Source organism: Tachysurus fulvidraco, chromosome 23 (genome assembly GCF_022655615.1).
Source record: "Tachysurus fulvidraco isolate hzauxx_2018 chromosome 23, HZAU_PFXX_2.0, whole genome shotgun sequence".
In the NCBI taxonomy this organism is placed as follows: Eukaryota; Metazoa; Chordata; class Actinopteri; order Siluriformes; family Bagridae; genus Tachysurus; species Tachysurus fulvidraco.
This window is the reverse complement of record NC_062540.1, coordinates 1,388,406-1,404,391: the sequence shown is the minus strand read 5'-3', so window position 1 is coordinate 1,404,391 and position 15,986 is coordinate 1,388,406. Positions and strand designations below refer to the sequence as shown.

General features: G+C 39.2%; 4 protein-coding genes across 4 annotated transcripts; all 4 read left to right on the top strand.

Annotated features, from left to right (window-relative positions):
• The first annotated feature begins 2,283 nt into the window (after positions 1 to 2,283).
• On the top strand, positions 2,284 to 3,620 carry LOC125140036 (epidermal differentiation-specific protein-like). Its single transcript, XM_047807113.1, has one exon. It carries the CDS (start codon positions 2,368 to 2,370, stop codon positions 3,370 to 3,372), a length of 1,005 nt encoding a protein of 334 aa, XP_047663069.1. The 5' UTR covers positions 2,284 to 2,367; the 3' UTR covers positions 3,373 to 3,620.
• A 2,368-nt stretch (positions 3,621 to 5,988) lies between these two features.
• LOC113654966 (epidermal differentiation-specific protein-like) lies at positions 5,989 to 7,450 on the top strand. The gene has a single exon (XM_027165269.2). It carries the CDS (start codon positions 6,068 to 6,070, stop codon positions 7,070 to 7,072), a length of 1,005 nt encoding a protein of 334 aa, XP_027021070.2. The 5' UTR covers positions 5,989 to 6,067; the 3' UTR covers positions 7,073 to 7,450.
• A 4,608-nt stretch (positions 7,451 to 12,058) lies between these two features.
• LOC113654932 (epidermal differentiation-specific protein-like) lies at positions 12,059 to 13,671 on the top strand. Its single transcript, XM_047807105.1, has 2 exons — positions 12,059 to 12,258; positions 12,437 to 13,671. The coding sequence occupies exons 1-2, from the start codon at positions 12,144 to 12,146 to the stop codon at positions 13,441 to 13,443; spliced, it is 1,122 nt and encodes a 373-aa protein (XP_047663061.1). The 5' UTR covers positions 12,059 to 12,143; the 3' UTR covers positions 13,444 to 13,671.
• A 372-nt stretch (positions 13,672 to 14,043) lies between these two features.
• LOC113654941 (epidermal differentiation-specific protein-like) lies at positions 14,044 to 15,728 on the top strand. Its single transcript, XM_027165234.2, has one exon. The coding sequence runs from the start codon at positions 14,375 to 14,377 to the stop codon at positions 15,377 to 15,379; it is 1,005 nt and encodes a 334-aa protein (XP_027021035.2). The 5' UTR covers positions 14,044 to 14,374; the 3' UTR covers positions 15,380 to 15,728.
• Positions 15,729 to 15,986: the final 258 nt, after the last annotated feature.

The window sequence follows — 15,986 nt, the reverse complement described above, 5'->3', positions numbered from 1 at the left end:
TTCAACCAGTCTAATTAGATTAATGTAATAATTACTATCTCTACAAAATATTGGTCTTTTTACTAATTTGATCTACTTACTTATTAATTACTTTCTAAATCCCAAATCAACCTCAACAACTTGAACAATGAGAAGCGACAAGAAACTGCACTTCTAATGCTTTCAAATAAACAGTATACAATTGCATGAATTATCCTTGAATTATCCTTGAATTTACAAGACTTTTCATCTTCTCTTAGCTTCTGTTACTCTGGACCCCAACACTGCACACGCTCAGCTCCGTGTGTCTGAAGATCTCACTGTTGTGGACCACAGAAAACAGGAAGTGCTGCTTCCTGATAATCTGGAGAGATTCGACAGCATTACGTGTGTCCTGGGCTGTGAGAGCTTTAATGAAGGCTCGCACTTCTGGGACGTCAAGGTTGGGGACAGTGCAATCTGGGAGCTGGGAGTGATCAGAGAGTCTGCTCTGAGAAAGAGGAACTCCTTCTGTAATGCAGTGTGTAGCATGAGCTACAGTAAAGGAAGTTACCACACGCTCTGCCCAGGACAGGCAGGTGGCATCTTCAGAGCTAAAGACAAACCACAGAAGGTCAGAGTGCATCTGGATTGGATGAAGGGGAAAGTGACATTTACTGATCTTCTGACCAATTCGCACTTACACACTATAACACACACTTTTACCGAGACACTCTTTCCATTTTTTTGTAACGGCTCTCAATCTCGACCTCTGAAGATCTTACCGATAAAACAGACAGTGACATTAAACACTTACCTTTAACACCACAGTACATCATCATCATCTCTGATAACCTGAACAACAAAAATCCACCTTTAGCTCATCTATAAAAGCATTAAAGTGTGTTGTTCTGTATCATGACACTCATTAAGTATCGAGTTTGAGCAAATACACGACAACACTGTTCAGCTCTTAATTCTGATTGGTCAGGACTTGATTAAAGTGTTGATTAATTTTCCAGAACATCAGTTCTGACAGTGGTGCAGCTGCCAATCTCAAATTTATATAAATGCATTGTTCAGATATGTGATTGTTTCTATGGTAACAACACAAAGAGGGACAGCAGACCCTCCTCAAAAATGGACTCAAAGAAAGTTGGAAATCATTAATAAAGGGTGACGTTTTCTCTAAGAAAATGTTTGTTTGACATTTTATGGACACACTCACATCTGATTTAATAAGACAATAGTCATCATGACATCATGGTAAAATGGCTCTTTTCATTACTAGCTCTCTGTTTATCACAGAACTGCCCCAATGCCCCAAATCCCAAACTCTATCAGTAAAACAGAACAACATACTGTAGTTTTTAATGTTTCAGAAAAATGTCTTTTGTTATTGTGCAACTAGTCAATTTGGATGTTACTGTATCAGCAAAGAAGGCAGTACATGTGAGTACAGTCACTTCTGCTAAATGTAGGCAGCTTACCCAGATGTTACTGTCTCAGCATAATAAGTGTTAGTGTAGTCAGGATTATCGAAAAAAGAAAAGAATCTAATTCAGAGAAACAAGTTCTGCTAGATTTTCTGTTTATCTAAGGTCAGTCAGACAAACCAAGGGTCTAATTTCATCTCACAATTGTTTGAGCTGATGGAGCATAAAGGAGTTATGGATGTGGATGGAAGGTGTCATGTGCATTCCATCCAGTATACAGTCACAGGGAGCTCTAAGGCACTGATGCACACCTATTGTTTAGAGGTGGTAAGGACTGGAAATGTTTGCCGTGAGGACAGTAGAACCTGACAGCAGTAAAACCTAACACATACCTGTGATTCTGTTTGGACCACGGTAACGACATAACAAACCGGTCTCCTGTCCTTTTCCCAGGATGGAAGACTGTGTGGACAGAGTGGGTTCTTCATGTTCTACACCAAAATAGAGCTTTTAAAAAATTACATGCAATTACATTTACACCATATGTCTCTGGCATCTCTGCATTTGTTACTCCCAACTTACAAATATATATTCCATCATGCATGACATGTCCACCATTAAGGCAGAGAGTCTTGTTAGGGGCGCAGAATTGCAAAGTGAAGTATACTGTACCTTGATGACACTATGATCTATTCACTGATCTGGGAAGGTCGTCTTAAAAGTTTGGCTGAGAATTTTTTTGTTTGTTTTTGGCTGACACATTTGTTTGTTTAATCTGTTGTTGTTGTTACTTTTTTAGGGAGGAGCTGTAACAGTATGACAGTTACTGTAAAATGTGTGTTTCTACTTTTCACACCACCAACAGCTACAGTATATATAGAAATACACACTTGAATAATCTTCACAGATACTCGCTTTCATCGTGTTCTGCACTGTCTGTAAGTCTCTGGGCAACCTGCAAGCTCCTTCAGCCATGAACAAGATCATCATCTATGAACATTGGTACTTTAAGGGCCTCAGCAAAGAGTTCACTTCTGATGTCCCTGATTTAAATAAACTGAGTTTTGATAACTGCATCTCCTCTGTGAAAGTCATCGGGAATCCATGGGTGGCGTACATGGGTGCTAATTACACTGGTGAACCGACTGTATATGAGGAAGGAGAATATGACACGGTGCAATACAACGATGACATTTCTTCACTACAGCTGGTGACAGAAGACCTGGACAATTCTCAGATCACACTGTATGAAGAGGAGAACTATAAGGGCCGGAGCCTCGTCCTCGACTGTGAGACCAATTTGTGTTATGGTGATTTTAATGACAAAACATCTTCTCACAAAGTGCAGAGAGGAGCCTGGGTTCTGTATGAACATGAACAGAGAGGTGGGCATATCCTGGTGGCCAGAGCTGGTCGTGATGTTCCTAAGTACGACTGGTTTGACAACCATCTGTCTCATGTCCATCCTCTTAAAGCTGGCAAACCCACCATTAAAGCTGAATTGCAATGGGACAAAAAGAAAGAAAGTTTAAAAACAGTCATCATCGACTCCATCACTGGTGTGAATTATGGATCTGAGAGACAAACCTTCACCACTGATCTGACTCGAGAGTATTCAGGATCTGTCACTGAGAGCTTCAGGTTCAGCGATTCCACCCAGATTGGTTTTGGAACCAAATTTGGATTTTCACTGTTTGGTTTTAGTACTGAGTTCAGCTTAAATGTCAGTGAGACCTTTACAGTGGAGAAGGGCAGCAGCAACACCAGAACTACATCTGAAAGTATCAGAGTCTCCTTGCCAGCCAGCATTCCTCCTCGCACCAAACTCACAGTGAAGTTATTGAGGAAGGAGATGATTGTTGTGATCCCGGTCAAGCTGACCATCACCAGTGGCTCTCACAGTAAGGTTGAGTATGGAGAGTACCGGTGTCAGCAGGGGAACTCTATTATCACTGATTTCAAGGAGGAGAAGCTCTAATACAGCCATGTTAGAACAATACATTGATGCTGTGTTGTGACACGGACCAACACAAAGCAGAATCTTTCTTTCATTTAGTATAAGTAATTAATATACAGTATGTATCACTGTATTATGATTCAGTTAATGTTTTGGTTTATTAGTACCCTGCATGTAGTCATTTTAGTACCTAATGATGGAACAATGTGCAGGCATGAAATGTGATCTTACTGGCCTGGTTATTGTACATCCAATTATACAATGATTTTTATTCTAACATTAAAATGAAATAAAACTAAAAAAAAGTGTGTTTGTCTCAGTGATATTTATGAAGGCTGCATTTGTAAAAAAAAAGAAGTTTCTGTAAATCCACTGCACAAAATAACATTAAGTACGATCTTGGTTTTGACAGAGAGCTTGTAAATACAGCTTCAGTGCACAAATGATCGCAACTAGTTGAACTAGAATATGTATAGATATATATTTACTAAGCCTATAAAGGAAGTCATCCGTGTATCAGAAAACAGAACACTGTAAAACATACTGTAGTTTTTAATGTTTCAGAAAAATGTCTTTTGTTATTGTGCAACGAGTCAATTTGGATGTTACTGTATCAGCAAAAAAGGCAGTACATGTGAGTACAGTCACTTCTGCAAAATGTAGGGCGTTTACCCAGATGTTACTGTCTCAGCGTAATAGGTGTTAGTGTAGTCAGGATTATAGAAAAACATCATAACAAACCGGTCTCCTGTCCTTCTCCCAGGATGGAAGACTGTGTGGACAGAGTGGGTTCTTCATGTTCTACACCAAAATAGAACTTTTAAACGGTTAAATGCAATTACATTTACACCATATGTCTCTGGCATCTCTGCATTTGTTACTCCTGATATATATACAGTCACGCCCCGAAATTATTCATACCCCTGGCAAATTCTGAATTAAAGTTACTTTTATTCAACCAGCAAGTTTTTTCTTGATTAAAAATGACACAGACGTCTCCCAGAAGATAATAAGACGGTGTATAAGAGGCATCATTGTGGAAAAAATTATTACTCATCTTTTATTTACAGTTGAACAAAAAGTGGCATGTCTAAAATTATTCATACCCTTTGCAAACTGTCACAGTCTATGGGAAAATCCAAAGATTGATACCATTCCAAACAGTCCAAGCTGTTCTAAAGCATCCTAATTACCCTGATTCATTGGGAACAGCTGTTTTAATCAACTCAACAGGTGAAAAACAGAAGCTCTCTGCTGTTGGTTTGTGGACAGTCATGGCTAAGACAAAGGAGCTCACCGAGGACCTGTGGCTGCGCATTGTGGCTGCTCACAAGTCAGGAAAGGGCTATAAGACCTTATCTAAAAGTTCCAGTGGCTACAGTGCAAAGTATTATTAAAAAATTCAAGACGATCCGCACTGTGAAAAATTTCAGAGGACGTGGTCGGAAGCCAAAAGTGACACCTGTGCTGGCCAGGAGGATAGTGAGAGAGGTAAAAGTATCACCACCAAGGCCATCCTGATGAATCTGGGCTCTGCTGGTAGCAACATCTCAAGGCAGTCAGTCCAACAGATACTGCACACCGCTGGGTTCAACGGACGCAGACCAAGGAGGACACCACTTCTACAGATAAGGTACACAAAAGCCCGCTTGGCCTTTGCAAATGCTCATCTAGACAAAGAAGAAGACTTCTGGTCTTCTGTTTTATGGTCAGATGAAACAAAAATTGAATTGTTTGGCCACAATCTGTAGCTTTCATTTGACATAAAAAAGGAGAAGCCTTCAATCGTAAGAACACCATCCCCACTGTCAAACATGGTGGTGGAAACTTAATATTTTGGGGTGTTTTTCAGCTGGTGGACCAGGGAACCTAATCACAGCACCATGTATATGGCAATAAATGGCACCATGAAAAAGGAGCAATACATCAAAATTCTCAAGAACAACATCAGGCAGTCTGCAGAGAAACTTTGCCTTGTGCACCAGTGGACATTTCAGCACGACAACGACCCAAAGCACACAGCAAAAGTGGTGAAGAAATGGTTAGCAAACAAAAACATTAACACTTTTCAATGGCCCAGCCAGAGTCCTGACTTGAATCCAATTAAGAATCTGTGGTGGGAGCTAAGGATCAGGGTGATGGCAAGGAGACCCTCCAACCAGCAATTATAGCAAGTGTTTGATTGCTGTAATAGCCAATTTAGGCTTTTCTATTGACTATTGAGAAGGGTATGAATAATTTTGGACATGCCACTTTTTGTTCAAAGATGATTAATATTTTTTTCCACAATGATGCCTCTTGTACATCGTCTTATTGTCTTCTGGGAGACGTTCGTGTCATTTCTAAACAAGAAAAAATTGCTGGTTGAATAAAAGTAACTTTAAGTCAGAATTTGGGTTATGAATAATTCCGGGCTTGACTGTATATATTCCGTCATGCATTGCAAAGTGAAGTATACCTTGATGACACTATGATCTATTCAATGATCTGGGAAGATCATCTTAAAATTTGGGCTGAGACGTTTTTGTTTGTTTGTTTAATCTGTTGTTGTTACTTTTTTAGGGAGGAGCTGTAACCGTTTGACAGTTGTCCAGTTTACACCACAAAGCAGCTACAGTATATATAGAAATACACACTTGAATAATCTTCACAGATTCTCACTCTCATCGTGTTCTGCACTGTCTGTAAGTCTCTGAGCAAACTGCAAGCTTCAGCCATGAACAAGATCATCGTCTATGAACTTTGTGACTTTGATGGCCTCAGCAGAGAGTTCACTTCTGATGTCCCTGATTTAAATAAACTAAATTTTGATGACTGCATCTCCTCTCTGAAAGTCATCGGGAATCCATGGGTGGCGTACACAGGTGCTAATTACACTGGTGAACCGACTGTCTATGAGGAAGGAGAATATGCTAACGTGTATTACAACGACGACATTTCTTCACTACAGATGGTGACAGAAGCCCTGAACAATCCTCAGATCACACTCTATGAAGAGGAGAACTATAAGGGCCGGAGCCTCATCCTCGACTGTGAGACCAATTTGCGTTATGGCGATTTTAATGACAAAGCATCTTCTCACAAGGTGCAGAGAGGAGCCTGGGTTCTGTATCAACATAAACAGAGAGGTGGGTATATCCGGGTGGCCAGAGCTGGTCATGATGTTCCTAAGTATGACTGGTTTGACAACCGTCTGAGTCACATCCGTCCTCTTAAAGCTGGCAAAACCACCATTGAAGCTGAAATGGAATGGGACAAAAAGGAAGAAACTTTAAAAACAGTCATCATCGACTCCATCACTGGTGTGAATTATGGATCTGAGAGACAAACCTTCACCACTGATCTGACTCGAGTTTATTCAGGATCTGTCACTGAGAGCTTCAACTTCAGCAATTCCACCCAGATTAGTTTTGGAGCCAAATTTGAATTTACAATGTCTTCTTTTAAAGGTGAGCGCACCTTAAATGTCAGTAACACCTTTACAGTGGAGAAGGGCAGCAGCAACACCAGATCTACATCTGAAACTATCAGAGTCTCCATGCCAGCCAGCATTCCTCCTCGCACCAAACTCACTGTGAACGTGGTGAGGAAGGAGATGACTGTTGTGATCCCAGTCAAGCTGACCATCACCAACGGCTTTCACACTAAGGTTGAGTATGGAGAGTACCGGTGTGAGCGAGGGAACTCTATTACCACTGAATTCAAGGAGGAGAAGATCTAATACAGCCATGTTAGTACAATACATTGATTCTGTGTTGCGACACGGACCAACACAAAGCAGAATCTTTCTTTCATTTAGTATAAGTAATTAATATACTGTATGTATCACTGTATTATGATTCAGTTAATGTTTTGGTTTATTAGTACCCTGCATGTACTAGTTTTAGTACTGTGGATAGATATTTTAGGAGTGTAGTATCTGCCATATCACGTGGACCTGCCATACAACGTGCACCTGGTTATCTATATGTGACAATCTCATCCAATACAATAAAGAAACAAAGTGAAATTAATGCAGCAAAAAGAGAGAAACAAAATAAAAGACAACAAAGACAGAAAGCAAAGACGAAGGAAGCTGTGGAAAATAAACTAAAAGAAATGGGTAAATTGTTGTGTGAAATAAAGGAACTAAATGTATATGATTAAAACTATGAAGAAGAGATCCAGAAGGAAGCTGATTCAACAGGAGGAACAGACACTGTACCTAGACAGTTGGATCAAAACCCATCATCTTGCTGAAAGAAGATTATAGAATTGTTATAAGTTTTCTTTTTCATTTTATAGAATGATAATATTCCTTTACCTTTTATATGAATGTATGTATTCATTTTGTGATTAAGAAATGATATAATGTTCAATAGTATGTTTAGATATTAAGACAGAGAGTACCAGTGAAAGCTTAAAAGGAAATCACGAGGTTTTGTGCCAGCAGAATAAGAACACACAGTCAGCCATGCAGCTGAGGAGACTTCTCAGGATGTTTTTGCAAAGCATGAGATCATGGGAGACCTGACAGGATGCAACGTTATGGAATCATACTAATAAATGGTATAAATAGGGTTTTAGAACGAGTTATTGGTGTGAATTCACCTTGAGGTTTCTTGGTTTGTTTTATCTTTGCATTTTACTTATTTTTACTTATGCTAGAATTGTTTGACTATTTGAAGGAGATTTTGTTTGTAATTTTCTTTTCTTTTACTTTACATTTATTAAACACACCTATTTGTATTATACTACTTTTAATAAAAACAAGAGACAAAAAGGTCTATGTCTGAATCCTTCATCTAAAGATTCAAACAATAGAATAGGTAGAAGAACTTGAAGAGGATCCTTTGTTAGAAGGCCGAGGGGCTTCGAAGGACACCTGTGTTCAAGGTAAGACCAACTCTAATTGTTGATCTTGTGTTTTCAAATCTAACCCATGCAAACTAGAACACATCCTTTAGTGGGAACACGTGTCACTAAGGGACATCAGTATAATTACTTCAGTACCTAATGATGGAACAATGTGCAGGCATGTAATGTGATCTTACTGGCCTGGTTATTGAACATCCAATTATACAATGATTTTTATTCTAATATTAAAATGAAATAAAACCAAAAAGTGTGTTTGTCTCAGTGATTTTTATGAAGGCTGCATTTGTAAATAAAGAAGTTTCTGTAAATCCACTGCACAAAATAACATTAAGTACGATCTTGGTTTTGACAGGTTCAGTGCACAAATGATCGGCAACTAGTTGAACTAAGTAGGTTTTAAAAAAAGAGTAAAAGGTAATATTTTGTAGCTTATAGACTTTTTTTATGTTTTTATTTCGACTCCATTTGGTCATGGTCCTGAATTGAACAACAGCAGCATTGAATCATATATATACACAACTAATAGTATCAGTGAGATAATGAAAACATTACAATCTGCAGGAAACTTCATGGAAGTCATTCATTTTTCTCCTACTTGCACTTTTCAAAGGCTTCCTGGGTCTCAGAGGTGCGATATCTTCTTATTACAAATATATGACCTAGTTTAGATTTATATGTTATATTTATATATTATATATATTATATATTTAGATTTAGATAGTTTATTTAGATCCAAATTAAAAACTTAAGCACTGAAGAATAAAAGCATACAAATGATTGTTCACAGTTTAAAACACTGAGCCAAATTCATATCGTGTAATTTGAACTAGGACTCTATGACATTTTGAATCAGAGTTGAGAGCTCAACTCACAAAGTAAGTAATATACGAAGAGTAAATAAAGGCTCAAACATTTACTAAAAGCCTGAATTATTATGAGATATTTTTGCCTGAGAAACTAGCATAGCATAGAATATAACCAGAATAACCAGCAGAGACTTAAACAAAGCTCTATTTAAAGAGATCAGGCATATGTTGTGCTCTTGCGCCCTCTGGTGGTCGAATCCATTTCAGCAACATCACTGGTTGCTCTCCGTCTCCTTCTAGTTTTATTATGGTCTGGATAGGAAGAGAAATGGGATAGGAGTGATCCTGAAGGATGAGTTTGAGAGGAATGTTTTAGAGGTTAAAGAGTGTCAAGTAATGATTGGAGCAGACTTCAACGGGTATGTTGGTAAGGGGAACAGAGGTGATGAGATGATGGGAAGGTTTAGTGTTAAGGAAACCAGCCTGGAAAGACAGATAGTGGTGGACTTTGCTAAGTGGATGGAAATAGCTGTAGTTAACACTTATTTCTAGAAGAGAGAGGAACATAGAGTTACATAAGCACCAAGAGTGTGCTTTGAGTTTCTTTTTGTTTGTCATGGTGATGGACAGATTGAAGAATGAAGTCAGACAGGAATCTCTGTGGACAATGATGTTTTTGAAAGACATTGTGATCTGTAGTGAGAGCAAAGAGCAGGTAGAGGAACACCTGGAAATGGAGGTCTTCTCTGGAAAGAAGAGAAATAAAAGTCAGTGGTAGTAAGACAGAATACATGTGTATGAATGAGAGGGAGGGAAGTAGACCAGTGAGGTTACAGGAGGCTGAGGTCAAGAAGGTGCAGGCATTTAAGTATTTGGGGTCAATCATCCAGTGCACCTGGGAGTGTGGAAAAGAGGAGAGTGCAGGTGAGTTGGAGTGGGCAGAGAAAAGTGTCAGGAGTGTTGTGTAACAGAAGAGTGTCAGAAAGAATGAAAGGGAAAAGTGTTCAAGACAATAGTGTAGCGATTTTGGCTCGCGAAGCAAGGTAAATATTTATAAGTAATTATGACGTGTTACAGTGACTCCTAAATATTTTAACATAAGTTGAAATTGACGGTAAAGGAATTAACGTTGCGCTTATTTGGTCTGTTCGTCCTGCAAACAGGCCGTGTAACCTTTATTAATTCTATGAAGGAGGTATCTTCCCGGCCAAGAATGGTTCACTCCCCCTTTTTCTTTATACCGTGATTTAAATTAAATTAACTTAATAGAGCATGTAGTTCAGACCACATGTTGCAGGTACCTTAAGTTTGTGAGCGATACTCAGAGACAATTACTTGTGGCACAAAAATATGGCGTTTAATGAATGAGACAAACACAACATAAAACTAACTACACAAACAAACAAAAGAAATAGAGAGAACAAATATGAAAATAAAAATACACAAAAGAAATTAAAATTGGGGAAAGGGAGGAAGAGACTGGAAAGAAGAAATTAGAGAAAGGAAGGAAAGGAATGGCAAGCTTAAACTTCAAAATTAATCACACATTAACTGGGACATCGTCACCGGAAACTTAAATTCACCTTAAGACACAATACAAGGTTCATACTTAAAATACGCATCTAAATTGGTTGGTAAAGGAAACGGTTACTTGCATTGGCTTACTGCACAAGAATTCGGATGCAACAGAGAAATATCTGAAGAGTCAGTTAGAGTGGGGTCAGATGTTCTTCCAAGTTATCCTGAAGATCAGAGCAGTTGTCGTTCTTGGAAGCGAAGCTTGCTGGAACTTCTTTGAAGGAAGATGGAGTCGTCTCCAAGCTGTTCCGAAAGTCTGACCACGGATTGGCAATTTAATTTTGTGGCAATTTAAAGGTCGCGAACTCCACCCATCTTTGGAGAGATGGCCAATACTACGGCCTGAGATTTCAGAGGGAAAACTCCCTTTGTTTCAGGTGTCTGTGGGCGTGGTTTAGCTATAAAACTTTTAGATGACTTTAATGTTTTATCCAAGGTGTATTAAGATGGTATGGCGCCTTTCGTGCTCAAATAAAATACACCATTGTTTGAAAAATGAGTAACCGATAATTTTGTGGTCATTTGGATACTAAACATGAAGGGTAATGACGGTATAAAGACAGCGGTACATTACATATACAGATCAGTAATCAAAGTGTAACTGATGTTAATACAGTGTTGTGTTCTGACACATGAATAAAATACGCCCCTGTCAGGAAAGTAAGGAGCAAATAATTTTAAGTCAAACAAGCCTTAACAGAAGAAACACATTACAACAGGGTTATAAGAATAAGAATCTTAGAGTATCTTATCTACTTGTTTTATTAGTAAAAGGAATGTCTCATTGTGTTGTGTGTGTGTGTGTGTGTGTGTGTGTGTGTGTGTGTGTGTGTGTGTGTGTGTGTGTGTGTGTGTGTGTGTGTGTGTGTATGGATGTGTTGGATATATATATATGGATATATGGTGTGTGTGTGTGTACATATGGATGTGTTAAATGAGGACATGAAGGTAATTAGTGCAAGCTAATTTGGTGAAAAGCCAAAATTCACAGAAGAGAAAGCATGACAAAATGTCATTTGTTATTGTTGCAACTACTGTGTTAGCAAAGTAGGCAGTAGATGTGGTTACAGTCACTTCTACAAAATTTAGCCAGTTCATCCAGATGCTACTGTTTCAGCAAAATTCGTGTTAGTGTAGTCAGGAGAATTGAAAAAAAAAGAGAGTCTAATTCAGAGAAACTATATATATATAACAGTCAATAAATCAGTAAAACAATAACAATCTCACAGCAAATTATATATAATAAATTATGGTCTTAAGGTAACTTTAATTATCAGAATGGAATGCAGTTGTGTGAGCGCAACACAATTAACTGTTTGTTTGTTTTCCTTCAACATGGAACTCATTTGGTTTCTGCTTTATGCACATTGTACAACTTTCTTACACACCCATCTGAAGTATTTGAGCATGGCGGGGCATGTTAGACGACTGTGAACTCAATAAATGTGCTTTCATTTTAACTGATGAAAACAGCAGTGAAAAAAAGCAGCAGAACATGACAGCAGTAGAACCTGTCACCTCTCCCTGTGATTAGGTTTGAACTACAGTGAAATGAACAGCGTAACAAGCCAGACTACTTTCCTCTTTCTAGGATGGAAGACTGTGTGGACAGGGTGGGTTCTTCATGTTCTACAACAAAATAGATCTTTTAAAAGGTTACAGACAGGTATGTTTACAATCCAAGGCCTCTGCGATCTCGGCATTTTTTACTCTTGACTTAATCAGAATACCGCCTCGGTATTTTAAATGTGTGACAGTTAAATTGAGGCGGACGGACTTGTAGTCGTGCTGTATAGTGAGTCGCTTTCTGCTCTGTCTGTCTTTCTCTGAGTCAACTCCTTCAGCCATGAACAAGATCATCGTCTATGAAAATAGTGGCTTTAATGGCCTCAGCAGAGAGTTCACTTCTGATGTCCCGGATTTAATTCAACTAAATTTTGATAACTGCATCTCCTCTCTGAAAGTCATCGGGAATCCATGGGTGGCGTACACAGGTACTAATTACACTGGTGAACCGGCTGTCTATGAGGAAGGAGAATATGCCAGTGTGCAAAACAACAATGACATTTCTTCACTACAGCTGGTGACAGAAGCCCTGGACAATCCTCAGATCACACTTTATGAAGAGGAGAACTATAAGGGCCGGAGCCTCGTCCTCGACTGTGAGACCAATTTGCGTTATGGCGATTTTAATGACAAAATATCTTCTCACAAGGTGCAGAGAGGAGCCTGGGTTCTGTATCAACATAGACAGAGAGGTGGGTGTATCCTGGTGGCCAGAGCTGGTCGTGATGTTCCTAAGTACGACTGGTTTGACGACCGACTGAGTCACGTCCGTCCTCTTAAAGCTGGCAAAACCACAATTAAAGCTGAATTGGAATGGGACAAAAAGAAAGAAAGTTTAAAAACAGTCATCATCGACTCCATCACTGGTGTGAATTATGGATCTGAGAAACAAACCTTCACCACTGATCTGACTCGAGAGTTTTCAGGATCTGTCACTGAGAGCTTCAGGTTCAGCAATTCGACCCAGATTGGTTTAGGAACCAAATTTGAATTATCACTGTTTGGTTCCAGAAATGAGTTCATATTAAATGTCAGTAACATGTTTACAGTGGAGAAGGGCAGCAGCAACACCAAAACTACATCTGAAAGTATCAAAGTCTCCTTGCCAGCCAGCATTCCTCCTCGCACCAAACTCACAGTGAATGTGGTGAGGAAGGAGATGACTGTTGTGATCCCGGTCAAGGTGACCCTCACCAGCGGCTCTCACAGTAAGGTTGAGTATGGAGAGTACCGGTGCGAGCAGGGGAACTCTATTACCACTGAATTCAGGGAGGAGAAGCTCTAATACAGCCATGTTAGGAAGAAAACACTGATGATTTGCTCTGACATGGACCAACACAAATCAGAAATGATCTTTCATTTAGTATAAGTAATTAGTATGCCGTATGTATCACTGTATTATGATTCAGTTAATGTCTTGGTTTATTTGTTCCCTGCATGTACTAGTTTTAGTGCCTAATGATGTGCATTAAAAATAAATGTATTAATAAAGCTCAAATGTGTGTTCATCTCATCGATCTATATGAAGTCTGCATTTGTAAATACGTAACTTCATTTCAGGGTGTGATGCTGTGTTGTGTCCAGTATTCACAAGAAAGTCTGAAAAATCACTACATAAAACAGAACAAAGTGTGATCTTGGTTTTAACAGAGAGATTGCAAAAACAGTCTAGTCAATGGTTCACTGAACAAATGAACTCCATTTGAACATGGTGGGTTCTTCATTTTCCACAACATGTAGGTTTTTGCTATATGCACAACTTTCTTACACACCCATCAGAGGTATTTGAGCATGACCCGGCATGTTAGACAACTGTAAACTCATTAAATGGGCTTTCATTTAAACTGAAGAAAACAGCAGTGAAAAAGGAGCAGTAGAACCTGTCTCCTCTCCCTGTGATTCTGTTTGAACTACAGTGAAATGAACTGCGTAACAAGCCAGACTACTTTCTCTTCCCAGGACGGAAGACTGTACGGACAGGGTGGGTTCTTCATGTTCTACAATAAAATAGATATTTTAAAAGGTTACAGACAGGTACGTTTACAATCCCACGCCTCAGAGATCTCTGCAATTTTTACTCTTGACTTCATCAGAATACCGCCTTGGTATTTTAAATGTGTGACACGCCTACATTGAGGCGGACGGACTTGTAGTCGTGCTGAATTGTGAGTCGGTTTCTGCACTGTCTGTCTTTCTCTGAGTCAACTCCTTCAGCCATGAACAAAATCATCGTTTATGAACATTGTAACTTTGATGGCCTCAGCAGAGAGTTCACTTCTGATGTCCCGGATTTAATTCAACTAAATTTTAATGACTGCATCTCCTCTCTGAAAGTCATCGGGAATCCATGGGTGGCGTACACAGGTGCTAATTACACTGGTGAACCGACTGTCTATGAGGAAGGAGAATATGCCAGCGTGTACTACAACGATGACATTTCTTCAATACAGCTGGTGACAGAAGATCTGGACAATCCTCAGATCACACTGTATGAAGAGAAGAATTATCAGGGCCGGAGCCTCGTCCTCGACTGTGAGACCAATTTGCATTATGGCACTTTTAATGACAAAACATCTTCTCACAAGGTGCAGAGAGGAGCCTGGGTTCTGTATCAACATAAACAGAGAGGTGGGTATATCCTGGTGGCCAGAGCTGGTCGTGATGTTCCTAAGTACAACTGGTTTGACAACCGTCTGAGTCACGTCCGTCCTCTTAAAGCTGGAAAAACCACCATTAAAGCTGAAGTGGAATGGGACAAAAAGAAAGAAAGTTTAAAAACAGTCATCATCGACTCCATCACTGGTGTGAATTATGGATCTGAGAAACAAATCTTCACCACTGAGCTGACTCGAGGGTTTTCAGGATCTGTCACTGAGAGCTTCAAGTTCAGCAATTCCACCCAGATTGGTTTAGGAACCAAATTTGAATTATCGCTGGTTGGGTTTAAAGGTGATCGCACCTTAAATGTCAGTAACACCTTTTTAGTGGAGAAGGGCAGCAGCAACACCAAAACTACATCTGAAAGTATCAGAGTCTCCATGCCAGCCAGCATTCCTCCTCGCACCAAACTCACAGTGAACGTGGTGAGGAAGGAGATGACTGTTGTGATCCCGGTCAAGCTGACCATCACCAACGGCTTTCACACTAAGGTTGAGTATGGAGAGTACCAGTGCGAGCAGGGGAACTCTATTAGCACTCTATTCAAGGAGGAGAAGATCTAATACAACCAGAACAAAACTTTATTGCTGTGTAACATTTACATTTACAGATTTTGGCAGATGCTTTTATGCAGAGCAACATACAAAAGTTCTTTGAAGTAAAAGTACTCTATCATTGAATATATTAACACTGGTTCACTGGGCTACAGATTCCATCAACCTAAAACTCTGTTTATAGTGTTTTTTTTCTATACCACAGAACTACACAAAGCAGAAATGATCTTTCATTTAGTATAAGTAATGAATATACTGTATGTATCACTGTATTATGATTCAGTTAATGTTTTGGTTTATTAGTATGTAATGTGATGTTACTTCCCTGGTTATTGAACATCCAATAATACAATGATTTTTATTCTAACATTAAAACTTAATGAATAAATAAAACTCAAACGTGTGTTCATCTCAGTGATCTATCGAGTGTGTAATGCTGCATTGTGTCCGGTGTTTATAAGGAAAGACTGCAAAACCACTGCACCAGGCAGTTGAGATTGATGGATAGACAGAACTGTACAGAGTGATAAGGAATCAGTGTGATTTTTATTATTGCTGTGTTTTTGATAAGCAATTAATGTAAATTAGCAACAAGCTTTCGTACCACGTCAGACAA

Coding starts and splice junctions, on each gene's coding strand:
- LOC125140036 (XM_047807113.1), top strand. CDS start 2,368: ATGAACAAGATCATCATCTATGAACATTGGTACTTTAAGGGCCTCAGC.
- LOC113654941 (XM_027165234.2), top strand. CDS start 14,375: ATGAACAAAATCATCGTTTATGAACATTGTAACTTTGATGGCCTCAGC.
- LOC113654932 (XM_047807105.1), top strand. CDS start 12,144: ATGAACAGCGTAACAAGCCAGACTACTTTCCTCTTTCTAGGATGGAAG. Junction 12,259..12,436: donor TTTTAAAAGGTTACAGACAG/GTATGTTTACAA, acceptor CAACTCCTTCAG/CCATGAACAAGATCATCGTC.
- LOC113654966 (XM_027165269.2), top strand. CDS start 6,068: ATGAACAAGATCATCGTCTATGAACTTTGTGACTTTGATGGCCTCAGC.